Source organism: Betta splendens, chromosome 4, assembly GCF_900634795.4.
Source record: "Betta splendens chromosome 4, fBetSpl5.4, whole genome shotgun sequence".
NCBI classification, from domain to species: Eukaryota; Metazoa; Chordata; class Actinopteri; order Anabantiformes; family Osphronemidae; genus Betta; species Betta splendens.
In genome coordinates, this window is record NC_040884.2 from 15,339,506 (window position 1) to 15,355,753 (window position 16,248).

Below are 16,248 nucleotides of genomic sequence, written 5' to 3' on the forward strand. Positions count from 1 at the left end.
CGCCGCGGCCTAATTGCCGGTGCGACATTCAAATATGTCCTACAGCTCGCAACTCTCGCGAACCCCCCCCCCCCCCCCCCCGTCTGCCGCTCAGCAATCTCCATTCCATACTCAAGATGGGTATTTACATGCCCCACACCACAGAGAGCAAACAAGCTCATTTAAAAGTTCACATGCTAATGTGTGACATTTAATCCAAACTTTACACGGGGAAAAGGACACGCAACAATAGATTTTGATTCCTTTCTTGTCCGTGAATCTCATCATCTTTCGCCTTCCATATTTATGAGTTGAAAAGGCGGGACACCTTAGAGGGGTGTGACAGGAGGGGACAGTGAGTTTACTATTTGGAGATTAGGCTTGGAAGGGGAATTTGCACAACCCATTTTGAGACTTCTACGCACAAATGACTGATTATTGTTTTTGTGAAAGTCTTGAACCCTTCAAGTCGTTCTTAAGAAGCTACTGTAACAGTGTTTAGATGTAGGATTTTCAGCCATGTACCTTCACTTCTACCTAAATGATGACAGAAGAAAAACATTTTACAACTTTTCACCAATATGGGATGTGACACAAGTAGTATTTTACATATTTAAGGCGTAATTTGCGGTGGCACAATGTTGAAAAGCAACAAATGTCAGTTACTGACACAGGAATAGGTGGAATAAACAGAGAAATAAAGACAAATCAAGTCACAGTGTGAATTTAGGCGAATGTCAAAGAAAAAAGCCCTGTGGGGTTCAAACAGTCTCTCTCTCTCTCTCTCTCTCTCGCTCGCTCTCTCTCTCGCTCTCTCGCTCTCTCGCTCTCTCTCGCGCTCTCTCGCTCTCTCATACACACAGAGATCGACCAGGACAGGCCAGGGATGAGCACACCCCATCTGATCTGTGGCCCGTTCATTCATTAGACCCATGCTCTCCCCTATTGATTTCAGCTTAAGTAATGAGAAAGCTTATCCAAAAATCTTTAGCATTTGGGCTCCAACTTAAGGGAATCGATGGGGCCATTTCCCATTTTGAACAGCACATACGCAGGGGTTTTATGTACGGTGAACGGGACAAATCCTGATGCTGATAAATCAATAGACCTTTTTGTCAATGGACAGGCACACTTGCACACACACATGCATGCGTGCGCGGACACACGCGGCTGACAAATGGTATTTTTGAGGCAATTAAAGTGAGCTGTAAACATATGAAGGCCAATCAATTGGCCGGTGAGGTCTATTATCAAGGCTTTAACACTGATTTAGAAGAGGCTTTAAGGAGACAGCAGCTTTAAGTGTGGCACAGTCACTTATGCAGATCAGCAGCAGCTAGAGACCAGAGACCTGGGACTGATCAGTGAGCTGCGCCGCGCGACGTTCACATACCTGTCACCACTAGAGCCAAACCCCTGCTGAAAAGACAGGGGGAGCGACGGCCGAATGAAAACACCTCACATCAAAGTCTACATATTATGCCATGTACAAACATTTTATTGTTATCCAAGTTTAATATAGTATAAGAAAAACCATATGGACAATTTTGTAGCAAAACATGGCTCCAATACGAACCCCCACTTAGCCACGGGCATTACTGAGAAATTGGATCATTTATTCTCTCTGTAATTCATTTAAAAAAACTTGCAGTTTGCATCTCGGTGAAATGGGGAGCGCAGAGGAGGGTGGAGATGCGTGCTGGACAATTATATTTTAGCAGGTGTAGACAAGCTTGTTAGGAGGAAAGCGAATGCATCAGTGCTGTCCACCCTCCAGGCTCCCGCCCCCTGCTGCTTCCACTTTGCTAAAGGTGAGACACGTGCGTTAGCAAAGCTAACCTACAGACAACATTTCCCTGAGGTAATTGGTTCCGCATTAATATTCATTTGATTCTGTATTCGGCGGCTATGACAAGCCTCTGTGCTTTGATGCTGCGTGCCTGGGTCCCCACGTCCACCGCACAGCGTTAACCCTGTAACTAGGAGTTCAGATAAACACACGCACACACACACAGGCATAATGAGACACTTTTCCTTGGTATCCGAATTATAATGGCGATACAAAGCTCAACCTAAACTCTTCTTCCCTTCTTAGGATGCTCCTTTAGTCTTTTCCGATTTTGACTTGTGCGTCGTGCACCCCCCCCCCGCTTGATCGGGTGCGTGTGGATGTGTGCTGCTGATGCATGACATTTCAATCGTGTGTCCAATCAAATTGGCAGAGAGGCAGCAAGGAAGGCTGGGGAGTGATGAGGGGTGCGGGGGTGGTCTGAGGGTTGCCGACCAACCGTTACCATGGTGAACCACTTCTGTCAAAACCGCCAAGGGCCCAACTGCTGACCTGCAGTGTTATGGGACTGCTGAATAGCATACTGTATATGGACACAAGGTTTTATATCTTACTTTCTTTGCCTCTTTGTTCTTCTTTATTCTTTCTCCTCGCTCTCTCTCATCCCTCTCATTTTCCTTTCCCTCCATTTATAACCACACTTCCTTCATTTGGCCTGTTCTCTCCTCCCTTCATATTTAAGACTGACTAATTGTACCATTATGAGACCTGTGGTGTTGCTGAATCCATTATGCATGGCCTGCACCGGTAGCGAGTCTGAACACGGCCTGTTTTGAGTCATTATAATTCAGTTTGCTAACACACAGCCATTGTGCTAGTGTGGGGCTAGGGGAGATGGCATGATAAAATATTGAGGGCGAGCAAGGCAGCTGCAGATGCTAGCTGTCATGTGTGAGCGAATGAATGTTATGACAAGCATGTTTAAACATTCATGCGGGGAGGAGAGTTTAGGAGGGCTTTTCATTAGACCAATATGTCTTCGTCTCCCCGGTGCAGACACTGCCGGTGGAAGCATGACAACAACAGGGAGGAGAGGAATTAACATTCGAGAGGGAACTGTCACAGGCACGCGCGCAGATAGGTGGGAAGAGTCAAACCTGTGCACGAACACACACACACACGTGTACGTTTAACAACGTAACGTACATCAAACGCCAAAAGCAAAATTGACACTTTACGTGTTGTTCGGCGCTGATCAAATAGCATCGCGGCAGAAGTGAGCAACACAGACAAATAGGAAGAAACAGGAGGGCATTGGGGTTTCGCAACAATGACATAATAGCAATGATTTTGCTTTTTTCTAAGAAGAGCGTGGGAGGTTTCTAGGCCAAACCTACACCCACCGCGCGGCGAGGTTGCCAGGAGGTTTGACCTGGTAGTCACAGTGCAACTCTTTGACAGTTTCTGGAGACTGGAGGGAGGCGAAGCTATTCGTGGCACTTGTTGGGAGAAGAGCAATGGCCAAGCTGTTTATGTAACCTTCACAAAGCTGCATGAAGAGACACTTTAAGAGGGAGGGAGCTGACACAACGGTGCGGTGATAAACGGGTAAACACTGTGTGGATGTAGGAGATGTTCATGTTCTTCTCATCTTTTACCTACATGTAAGTCCTATCAACTGTGCGGATGCACAACATGTGGTATGTCGCCGGGCAGGAAAAGCCCATGGCATGCACATTAGAGCCTTCATGCTTTTATTGCTGTTCCATGCTTTTATGTATACACATTTTAGCTCACTAAAACTCCATCAAATGAAGTGCAAAATCAATACCTATGCTGATGATGTCCTGACGTCACATCAAGGCAAAGACGAAAAAGGGAGCATCAAGTATTCTCAACATAAGTGACTTTGACTCGCCCAACGCATTTGCATAACATGAGCATTAGTTAATGTCATAAATGGCTTTAAATGCTGCAAGGTGCATTAAAATATGCCCACTCATCCCTTTTTGCTTACACCTTGATGCAAACATTTTGGATTAATCTAGTTTTTGCTGGTCTAGAAAGTCCATTTTGATATTCAGATGCAGCGTGTACTGTACATGTGCCAGTGCACGTTCCCGCAAAAGCGATCTAATCTGCTTTAAATCAGTTAATAAGCCAAGGACACAGAGGAGATGACTCAGCGGATGTGGGCGTGCGCTAATATTAGCATCTCGCACCCATTTACTGTAGGACCCGCTCTGCACGAGCTACGATCCGGCGTTTGGATCTTCACGCGTTAGCTCAGCGCCGTAAATTCCATTAGCACGTTAGCAAAGATGTCATGACCCAATGCTAATGTTGCGTTTTGAATTTATTACCGTTTTTAAACACCTTGAATCCAATTTGTGAATAACCTTAATTGTTATAATAAACAGAGGAAACCGTGGGGAATAGTGGGTAATTAAGACAGCACGCAGCTCAGAGATGAGAGAACACTCATGTCTGTTCTCGGGTACGGAACATAACTCTTCTCATCACGTCAAATCGCTCTGATGCTGTGTTTTAATTGATGCTCCCCCGCTGGCAGCTGTACAGACCGAACCAGACGTGCAGACGAGTGCTACTCTGTCAAAACTCATTCCCATCTACACACGCCACATGATAAACTGCGTGCAACCGGCCCCGCACCGCAGAGGCAAACAGAGGCGCGCGGGTCCACGCGCAACACAAACACTCAAACATGCCACAATTAAACTGGCTATTAATTAAAGGCCGGAGCATGCGGCTGACTCGGGGTGGGCAGGGAGCAGCACCACAACTCTGGGAGACCTCCTGGAAGACATAAATCTGTTGTGTTCGCCCCATGTGTGTGTGTGTGTGTCTCTCTCTCTCTCTCTCGCACATGCTCAACAAAGACGGTCTTGTCTGGATGTCTCCCTCCCTCTTTCTCTCTCTCTCTGTCCTCACCATTCATTAGAAGCACGAGCAGCTGTGGTCAGGTTCAAAGACAATGCACATTCTCCCTGTTTCAGTCACTCATTCATCCCCCTGTGTCTTTTTTTTCAGGTTTGCTCTTGCTTTAACCCCCCCCACTCTCTCGGTCGCTCTCCGAGTCTCTCTCTCTCTCTCTCTCTCTCTCTCTCTCTCTCTCTCTCTCTCTCTCTCTCTCTCTCTCTCTCTCTCTCTCTCTCTCTCTCTCTCTCTCTCTCTCTTCTTTAAACACCGTCTCCTCCACACAGCCCGGATAATGAGTGGTGAAGCTAAACGAGAGGAAACACGGCTCACTATTAGGAGGGGAACGCTGACTGAAGGTTTTAAATAAATGGAGAGGACTTGAGGCCAAATTGTACTTCCAAGGACATAAACTAATGGAACAGGCAGACAGTCTCTGAACAAATACACACTTTGTTTAAACTACCATAATATACATGTCCGTGCGAATCTAACTGAGAGACAGATTGGCAGCAGCCAGGGGAGAAGCACATGTAAATTAATATTTCCTCACATATGTAGGTACAAAAACAAGCACAAGGTTCGATATCTTTTATTTCCTTTGGTGTGGAAAAGCCTATTACTCCACATTCAGAAGTAGAACAATGAGGACATGGAAAAACATACATGCTTGTCTATGTCATTGAAAACTAATTAGGCAAATGTGTTTTCTTAAGTGCCTCTGATACGCTCTCAGGCATAGAAATCCACAGCCACGTATGAGCACACAGAGGAGCCCTCACTGCTGCGCTCGATGAGGTTAATTGGGTTATTCAGGCTAATTAACATAACTAATTAGGATCCTTGTTAATGGCTAAGCATTATTTATTCAATTACTGCTCCATGTGAGCGAGTGTGTTTAAAGCTTTGTGTGTGTGTGTGTGTGTGTGTGTGTGTGTGTGTGTGTGTGTGTGTGTGTGTGTGTGTGTGTGTGTGTGTGTGTGTGTGTGTGTGTTTAGAGCCCCTTGATCAGTAGCATAGGTTCAAATGAAACGAAGCAACGTTAAGTAGGTATGAAGTGAGATCCGTGAGCGTCTGCGTGCGTGCGTTGACTTCATCATTTATCTAATCTGAACACACAAAGGCTCACCATCAGGTGCCAGAAGCCCCCACCTCTCTTAAACGCGCCAGGCCCGCTACGCTGTGGCTCTCAAATCCCTCATCATCACCATTACAATTGTGATTAGCATAATTAACAGCGTTAGGCAAATGAGCTGCGTCGAGCCGGGCTGCACCGTCGGGGCAGCTGACGCGTGTCACCCCTTCCAGCTGCTGAAGAGGCCGTTTGCCCTCATCAGGTAGGCTCGTCTGCATGTTTCCACTGATTGCTGCCTGATACACTGGCCGTTAGACCCAATGCCTCCCGCTGTGCCTGGTGCAAACAACGTGTAAGGTGACACAACCTAGTGCAGCGATAGCAGCAGACGGCACAATGCGGAGCTTTCACCCGTTTATTCATTCTTGTTGCACATCACTGGCCTTTGTTTGTGATGCTTAACATGTGCAATCGGTAAACATTCGAAAAAAGCAAATCAACACCACTTCCCTAGTCCTCAGCTCACGAGTGAAAACTCGCAAACACATTCGCAAATAAGCCGAGTAAAAAACGGAAGGAGAGAAAGAAAGGGAGCGCTACATTTACTGAAATTAAACATTTTCTCATCAGCCTGAGGGTGCAGCAGGCCCACTAATGTATTATTCATCCCCACTTCACAAAGGAACATTAATCAATTATGAAGTTATGAGGATCTTAAAGTATAGAGGAGAGACGAAGTGCGGCCCGTTCGTATTAATATGCGGCCGCAATCGCGCAAACCCCCCACCCCCCACCCCCACCGCTCCTCAAATCAATATTTTGCAGATTAATTTGGAGCGGTTGTGGCGAGATGGCAGGATGGAAGAGGGGAGGGGGTGCGTGGGTGGATGAGAGAGTGTCTGAGGTCTGAATTAAGGTGAAGTGTTTTGTTGTGTTTTTTTTTTTTAACTAGTCCGTGTGAATATGTTATTTGCTGCACTGCTGCAAGTAGAGAGACCAAAACCCTTCAATAAAGGGAATGTTAGTTGACAGAAAGGTACTGAAGTTCATGATGTAAATGTCCAAATTACATGCATTAATTTGAAATAAGGGAATCCGATCGAAAACTATTAAAAAACTACTAAAAATCCGAAAACTATTTTCTTTTTTGTAGCCACATTTAAATGATATCACCCACTGTTGAGCAGTAGCTCAATGTCCAGTTGTTACTTTAATATACTGTTTCTCTCACCTCAGAATTCAAAACAGCTGCTTTCTCAGCCCATGACTTCGCAGCCTGAGCCTGGGCCCTCCGCTCCTCGTCAGTCTTCTGCTTCAGGTCTTCCTCTTGTTTCACCCACTCCTCCTCTTTCCCCTTCAACTCCTCCTGCAGCTCCTTCACTTTCACATTCAACCTGGAGACCTAGAGTGAAACAGGGGAGAGGACAAATGGGAGGTTAGAGTCACACAGGACATGCAGATCACCCGTCCTAAACTAAGGAGAACGACGCTCATTACAAAACAGCATCTGCAGAAAGAAATGTGTGGAATGACTCAGAACACACTTGCACGGCTTATACAGGATTTATTGCTCATGTGAGCAGCAGGAGGACTAACACATGCACCCACCTGATCACGAGAGTCAGACGACTCCTGCTGCAGCAGCTCAAGGTTCACCTGCAGTTTGGTTATGCAAATGTCTTTCTCAGCGATTTCCTTCATATTGTCTTTGTGGATCTGCTGCAGACAAGACAGCTCACTCTGCAAGTTCTTCAAAGGAGGAAAGCTGTAGGTTATTTTACACACAAACTCAAATTTTCTATTAATTAGTAATAACTGATTTACTTAAAAGCAGTTAAGATTCCTTAAGAAATGCTCTTTTTAACTCTATAAACTTAGGTAAAACTGTGGCTCGAGCATGATGATGCAGAAAATGAGACACAAAGAAAGACTGCTTGATGTTTACGATTTCACTGAGAATAACAACAAACAATATACAAGCATTGTTTGCATTGTTAAGGATATAGGGTTGCTTTTAATTGGGTCTCAAAGGCATCTGCTCATAAACAAATATGGAATTATGTGGCAATCACCTTTAATAAGGCCGTTTGTGCGTTTGAGACTGTGTCATCTGCATTGCAGACGCAAGCGTTAGGCAGAAACACAAGCAGAATGAAAACATTTCTGGAAATATGATTAACACAACAAGCTCCAGTTACACTTGTGTCTTATTTCTCCCAGGCTCTGTAATCACACAAACCACTAATTAGCAGCAGTGCAAATGAGTCAGCTCACAAGCGGCATAAGTAAACAGTAACCAGAAAATACACACATAAACAACCAACGAGCCTGGGTTTACCACAAGCACCAGTGTGTGTGTGTGTGTGTGTGTGTGTGTGTTTGTGTGTGTGTGTGTGTGTGTGTGTGTGTGTGCGCATGTGTGTGTGTGTGTGTGTGTGTGTGGGGGTGCACTTCTGCTAGTCTGTGTGTGTTTACATGTACGTGTATCTTAACCGTAAGCCACAGAAGACAGTAAAACAGCAGTGGGTATAATTTAGTGACACCCAGTAAGGAGGTGTGGGAAGGCCGTAAAAAACTCTCCCTTTTAATCCTGGCCGGCGACGCCATGTTTGTTACCCAGGGCTCTGAGATACGCTGGTAATTCATCACACGCCTCAGCTTCCTGTTAAACCTGGCTGCACATGGAGAGCTGCTAGCACAGCTGCCAAGCCAATATCGTAAAAAAAAGGCTTTTCCACCTCTCAGACAGACTTCTAAACAATAACAAGCAGGCTGCAAAAAAACAAAACCTTAACGAGTCTTTTAATCGTGTAGACTCTTAGAACTGCAGTTACAAATTTCTAATAACACGCAGAGATTCAGGCCCTTTGTTTAAATTGCAGGCCGGCTTATTTTAGGAATCCCCTTGAAACCGGTGACAACACCTTGAAATAAGAAATGTCAATCCAAATATTAATAATTGTATTCAATACGTTGCATCCAATTACTTTTGGGAAACACCTTGTTTAAAAAAAAAAAGCGGATTCCTGTTAAGACAGAAAGTGTGATTTTTTTATTTTCTTTTTTCTTATTGTGGAGTCGTTCAGCCTTTTCAAAGACACGGATCAAGTCCAGTCCAATACCTTTAGCTTGTGCTCTAAATGCTCCTGGCTCCCCAGCTCCAGATCAGAGGCGACCATGTTCGTGTTTTGCAGGTGAATTTTGAGGCCTTTTAACTGGACCAAGGAAACAGGGCTACACAAGACAGACAGAGAACAGGACAAGGACAAGGAGAGCTCATCAGTAGCATAATAAAGCGGTGGTATTATTGTGTAACATTGCATGAAGTGTTCTAATGTGATACAAAATAAACTGCTAATTTATTCAAAAATCACGGAGCCTAATAATCTTCATGTGATTTAAATCCAATCGCAGTTTATGGGTCAACAACAAAACACAGTTTCTAAGTAAACAAATTAACTTTAATAGATAAATAAATTATTATTAAATTACTACTAGTTAAATCAATAAATTGTGCATATGCTTCCTATTACAAGTAATCCAAGAAATATAAATAGCATCCAGTGCAGTGTATAAAATACAATTTATGATTCATAACAGAGCTAATTCAAAAGCAGAAACGAGATGCTGAGCCTGGTGAAATTTGTGCTGGGTGACAGCAACTGTGTGTGTGTGCGCGCGTGTGTGTGTGTTTCCCAGCGGTGAGAAAAAATGTTAACTCTGCCCAGACACTTTCTGAGTCACTAGTGACAGCTGTCACACACCCAAGATGGAAGGGAAAAAAATAACAGATCACACGGTGCTGTGCAGTACTGTTCACAAACACACACACGCGCGCGCACACACACACACACACACACACACACACACACGCACACAATTTCATATTTACCAGCCTCATGAGATAAGTGATTCTGATGAAACTTTGCACAGATTAAAAATGTTAAACTCACATTTGATCAAGCGCGTCTACCCGTTCACACCAAGCAGGGAAGGAACGGCAAGATTTGACAAAAGTGACATGTGAGCGGATAGAGAGCGCTGAGAGTTAAATCTTTCAGTTCAGGGGCAAAAAAAACACAACTTTTCAGTCAAATGGAGTAAAAGCCATTGGCAAAGAGGAGAGTGCGGAAAACTTGACTTTAGATTAGATTCTGTTTCTATCTGCGAGAGAGAATAGGAAAGTGTGAGCCGCTTTGCTATTAATTCACTTGATTTTTTCCCCCCACTCTAACGGCAGTGTTCCTTTGTTGTGAATTATCAGTTTTCTGAGCATTTCTCTCCAAAAAAGCAGCTTGAAAATTAAAGCCCCACAGCCGTGTGTGTGTCTACGCATGCACAGATGCTTGAGCGTGTAAAAGTGTAGACAAATACAATCTTTTCCGAAACATATGCACACGTTTCAAAAAGAGGCAGTTCTCTGCATGTGTATTATTACAGTACATGTTTTGTGTCCTCATTATTTTGGGGGACTGCAGATAGAAAAAAAACGCATGTACAATAAATAATCTGAAATGCAGGATACTTTGGAGACGAGTGGCTTGAAAAGAGAGCGCGGTGAAAATCAAAAGGTTTTGGAAAGAAAAATGTAACTGCAGCCAATTTCATCCCTATTTTTACCTGCAGTCAGGTGGTGAGTTCAGTGTGTGTGTGTGTGTGTGTGCGTGTGTGTGTGTGTGTGTGTGTCTGCACTAGAGAACACATTCTAGTTCAGATAAGGAGCATCGTTTTGTCTTGGCCAAGGATTGATTTTGAAAACATCAAGCTAAAATGCAGTCAGACATAATAATAAAATATGCATATTGTGTATTACTTCTGTCCGGTTCTATTTTCTGCACCATTAATGAATGAAAGCGAAAACTAAACATAAGGCAAGTGTATCCCTGTCATTCATTGTATCCACATGCATTTGTGGTTGTGTGCATGTATTATGGATGGGAATATATACATATAAGCACATACACAGAAAACATAAATGCCACAGTGTCAAACTAACAGATGAACACAACTTGTGTTGTTATGATTACTGTGTGGACACGTCAGTGTGTGTGTGTGTGGGGACCGTGCGTGTCACCGGGAGTGTGTTTGATATTAAAGCGGGCTCTTGATTTCTCCAGCTGTCACTCAGGCCTATTAGGCCTCGCTAACAAAATTAGTCATGAATATGCAGTAATACCATGCAAATTGCTGCCCCTTCCCCCTGCCCTGTGCCCATGTGTGTGTTTGTGTACATGTGTTCGCCCTCAGGGCCAGAGAACATTGGCTCTGTAAACCCAATCCTTTCTACATCATTACAGAAACAAGACATAATTCATAACAATAATCTAAACACGCATGTAGCCTGGCATACGCGCATGCACGCACACACGGGACGCGGGTCCCCTCCACTGGCCTCTCCACACGCCAAAGCTAATACATCGCACACTGATGTTAAGCATTTTTATATTCAGAAAAGATTTCCTGGGTTCCATTGCCACTTTTTTGTGCTTTCATACAGACAGACACACACACAAACACATACACACACACACACAGACAACTGTGCACGTGTGCAAACAAACATGTAGATCATCTGTTGCCTCCACGTCCCCAGGGGGATGTTTAACACAGCCTGGGTGTTGCCACAGCAATTAACCTCCCTGTTAATGAGTAGAGCTCTGTCAAGCTGCCAGATGGCACCGCCTGGCACGCTGCCACGCACACATGCATATGCGCATTTATGCACACACACACACACACACACACACACACACACACACACACACACACACACACACACACACACACACACACACACACACACACACACACACACACACACACACACACACACGACACCATCTCACCCTGTCGTACACCTGGTTACCACCCCACCAACACCCTTCACACTCCTGCATTGTCTTCAGCAGCTCTCCATCTATCTATGCCTGCTTCCATCTGTGACAGCTGTTTATCTGCTGCAGCACCACAGATGTTACTCACCAGCTGGCAAACAGTCGGGGAAAATAAGAATACATATAAATATAAAACGCGAGAGAGACACATTTGCTTATATTGTACTGTCTACTGCTCTGTGTTAATGAATGTGGCACTAGGCTGGGGCAGGGCCCACTGTGTGTGTTCGTCTGCATGTCCACACAGCAGCCCACCAGGCCCGCGTATTGATCTGTTACCTTGGCCTAATAGGACAAGAGGAGCCTGACCTAAGAAAGTCAATATGGAGAAAGAGAGACATATTCTCCTCCTGTCCTGAGAGAGATGTGGAAGAGAATGGGAGCAAGCAAGAACAGCCGGACAATAGGAAAGGAGCAAAGCCATATGGAAAATAATATCCTTAATGAACCTCCAGTCTCCTATAGGTCTAAATAACTTATCGCTTCTGCTAAGAAAGAAAAGTTTGGCGGTTTGAATAAGAACACTTAACACTGAGGGGTACTGTCGAATTGTGAAATAAGTGAAGTTCCTACCTTTCCCAAATGAGAATCAGGATATAGTTTTTTTTTTTTTTTTTATTCAACCAACTTTCAGCATTTGACTGCTTTTGGCAAAGGAAAACAGCACTCAAGTTAACTCAAGTGTAAAAAACTCTGCAGGAGATTACACTAAGGGAAATAATTAAAAAAAAATGGAGGGAGATGGAAAAGAAAAAGCTGACACCCACTCTCACATCAATACATTGATAGATCAACTTGTGCGTGTGTGTGTGTGTGCACACTAAAAATATATAAATAAATCTGTAGATAAACAAAAAAACTGAGGAAATGGAAAAGTAGATAAAAGCATGTGTGCGTGGCGAAACCACACACACACATACACACACACAGACACACTTGCCTGAGTGATGCTACCCTGGAGGGTGGCTTCAATCTGATGTGTTTAATGTTGATGCTGGTGGCAAGAAACACACACACTCACCCGCTGTTTCAACCTGCCTGTCATTTCATTTCATGAGACCTGATTTAGTCATTTCATTTTTTTGTTTTTTTTTCTCGTTATTATTATATGGGCAGCGATTTAAAACACTCAAGGTGTGATGCAAATCTCTGCATCTCTGACAGCGAGTACATTAACTGAGGATCCATCACGCCCTTCAGTGCCTTTCGCAGGGATGGCAAAGAAAGAGTGTACAGCCACAAACTCAAATGTGCCACATTGTGCCAGACCACAGATTCCCACTTTGGATGGGTGCTTTAATTGGTTGCGCTCGGAGCTGTCAAACCACTGACTGGTTCTTTCAGACAATATTTCGATGTGTTTTTTAGTTTAATATGACAGCTAGTGGAAAAAACAAGTATGCACTGCAGTATTAACCCTATGTTCGGAAATCAGTTGATCTTTATGAAATCAGAGCAAACAATACTATGGGTCTCATGCAACAACTGGTACAAACAGATTTGTCATAAATGCACATGTTCTTCAAACAGAGAGGCTGCAAAATAGGTTATGTAACAATCATTTTATCTATAATCGCGGATCGTTATTAGGATTTTACGTAGTCGTTCCAATGGTGCTTCTGGGAACAACAGATTCCACATTTCCATGTCCAAGTGCTTTCTTATTGTCCCCGCACAGATGTGTCTGCATCAGATATTACGTTTCTTACTGTCTGTCGTCATGTAGCGTGAGCAATTCTCTTTATTTTTGTCACAGCACAGCAAGGGTCACATCAGCGCCGTCAAAGTGAACAGATGCACTATCAACATCTTCCAGCTTATTCATGTCCTATTGCGAAGTGACTGTTTGTTGTTTCCTGAGCCATTAATGACATTTTTACATGATTTTTGTTTTGGTCTACAAATAAAGTAAAACAGATCATTTGTACCTAAACCAACTGTGACTTTGGTGATTATGATGATGTAACAGTTCTCAAACCTCACAGGGATCAAAAGGAGAGACTTAGATAAGAATACAAAAACATTGTTGCATGAGACCCACTTTTCAACTTTGATTAATTGTAATCTGACAGATTTTTTTCTCTTTGTGCCTCAATCAGCTATTGTTACCTTGTAATAGAACACTGTATGGTAGTTATTCATCAATCAGACATAAGATTCTACAGTAGTTCATCACTCATTACTGCTGACATTACAGAAAACATCTCATATCAAATGTGTCCTGGTCTGTGCAGGTCATGAGTCTAGCTAGCGACACAAATCTGAAATGTGGACACATGTATGAGCAGGACAATTTCAGTCCGGATGAAGCTGCTTCTTTTTGACAATAAAAACGACAGAAATAAAATTCTTCCTTTCCAGAAAGGGCGAGAGTAGAAACAGAAGAAGCCTTGGAGCGCTGCATGGTGGGAAATATCATAGAGATTAGCATATTGCCACGGGGACAGTGGTCTTGCAGCAACTCCCTCAGGAGCTCAACTTCCCTAAACAGACAGAGTCCCTGAGGCCAACTCTGCTACCTGCGAAGTGTGGGCATGTGTGTGTGGTGGATACCCGCGATTAGCACAGTATAAAGAAGTCGTTTGTTATTTGAGTCGAGAATAAACTTTTCTTGACATAATGAGGGAGCTGAGAGAATCGTAGTCACACGGTGTGTGTACACTACAGTACATATACATACTTCTGTGGGACGTGAGCTGCAGGTCGATCAAGATCTTCCAGCGACAAAGTCTTTAGATCAACTCCAGACACCTAGAAAATATGCAAAGGCACATGTACATTATGCAGGAAACAAATAAAGTACATGATGAAGTAAATGCCTCATACGGTACATGCTTGACCTCTAATGAATTAGACAGTGCTCACAATCAAAAATTATTTTGTAGAAGGAATTTCTCAAGTGCAGCAAACTGTGATTAAGTTTGACAGCACACAGGAATAAAAGCGTGAAGTGTGTCAACCCTGACTAATTGCCTAGATCTTGCATTTAATTGACCATGGCAACATGACGAAGGTATCATGGGAAAAAGGGGCACGAAATTAAAAAACACAGTGCAACTGTATAAACAATCAATGAAAGGGAAGAAAAAAAAAGCCTCTCTGCTTTCTGCTTTGCTCATTTTCAAAACGGGGCCAACTGCACACAAATCACCGAAATCAAATCAAAAAGCTGACAGAATCAAATAGAGAAGAAAGAACTGAAGACGGAATATGAAATGTGATTAACTCTAATGGCTTAATAATTTTAGCTTTCCTCTTTGGGGATTGAAAAATAAAATAATTGCCGCAACAGTAGCGCAGGAAGTCGCTCGCTTTGAAAGGACACCGAGACGAGGAGACAGAACGCAGGCAGATCAAAGCGCGCACAGCGGCATCGACACACACGGGCTTTTGTTCCCTCGCAGGATGCTGTAAAGCTCCTCGGACTTCAACGTCAGCATTGTGCTCAGTGGGAGGATGGGCTCGTGTCGATGTGAGGTTAACTTATTTACTTCATCTGGACGACGAGAAACAAAACGCGCGGCGCTCAAATGAGCAGTGGCACCGACGTGGAGCTTTTTTCTAGGCCCTCGGCCCGCGAGGACGAGAGAGACCCGGGAGCAGCCGTGAAATATCGGCCACTCTATCGCCGTGGTGACAGGGGTCACTCTGGAAAAAGGAAATCAATGCTGACAGCAATGACTCACAGGTCAACACATGGCCCCGTGCGACTCGGCCTTGTTTGCATGTGTGCTTTAAGTATGAGCCCGTGTGTGTGTGTTTCAATTACACATACGCTAAGCTAGTCAAACGCCAAACAAAGTGTATGCATACTGTACGAGCACAGCAAACAGGATCAACAAGCAATGAGTTTCTTAGGACACAACTCCAAAATTTCTAATCTACCTTGTAATGAAGCGGAGGTCTAGTCACCCATATGTCTGCAGATACCGATTCAAGGAGGATTTGTGTTGCTCTTATTATAATGATTTGTGTGGTTTCAGCAGGCCATTATTGCTCCATATAGGAATTTTAATAAAACCCCAATGAGAGGCACCATACGTGCACACAAAAGACACCCAACACGCTCTCCCCCAATCATAAAACATTCATACTGCAACGTGACAATACGAAGACCCAGCCCACATAGAGGTCAGTAGCTAATATAGGTAGGCTGCGCGTGTGTGTGTGTGTGTGTGTGTGTGTGTGTGTGTGTGTGTGTGTGTGTGTGTGTGTGTGTGTGTGTGTGTGTGTGTGTGCGCCTTATATACCCTTGGGTTAGCAGGAGTTACGACCTGCTTACATTATTAAGGTGAGTAGTAGGCTGTGTTATGTATGCCTAAACAGCCAGTCAATTCATTACAGATGCAATCCCCTAAGTACATGAATAAGCACACAGCTTCCTCTTTCTCTGCCTCTCTGAACTGTAAAGGAGACAAAATATTGGTGTGATGCAGGTCGCTTTAGATAAATCAGAAACAGGGGCAAATTAATAATAAGGAATAAAACAACATTAGCTGATTAAGTATGTATGGCAGAGTGGCGGCTGTAATTTACAAGCAGCTGGGCTCAATGTCCGGAATAAGGCCTCATTA

General features: G+C 43.8%; 1 protein-coding gene across 6 annotated transcripts in view; it reads right to left on the bottom strand.

The window, feature by feature from the left end:
- The window catches only part of LOC114854046 (myosin-3-like), a 70,824-nt gene that overhangs the window by 45,614 nt on the left and 8,962 nt on the right, over positions 1 to 16,248 (bottom strand). For 5 of the 6 annotated variants that reach the window (XR_003785723.3, XM_029148097.3, XM_055508351.1 and 2 more), the window contains 4 exons: positions 14,355 to 14,425; positions 8,903 to 9,014; positions 7,389 to 7,529; positions 7,012 to 7,182 (listed from right to left, as the gene is read on the bottom strand). Coding sequence is in view for 5 of the 6 variants with exons in the window: in XM_029148097.3 (XP_029003930.1) it covers positions 7,012 to 7,182; positions 7,389 to 7,529; positions 8,903 to 9,014; positions 14,355 to 14,425 (495 nt within the window). In the remaining variant the exon portion in view is untranslated. The remainder of the gene's footprint in view (positions 1 to 7,011; positions 7,183 to 7,388; positions 7,530 to 8,902; positions 9,015 to 14,354; positions 14,426 to 16,248) is intronic. The other variant, XM_055508352.1, reaches the window with a different exon arrangement.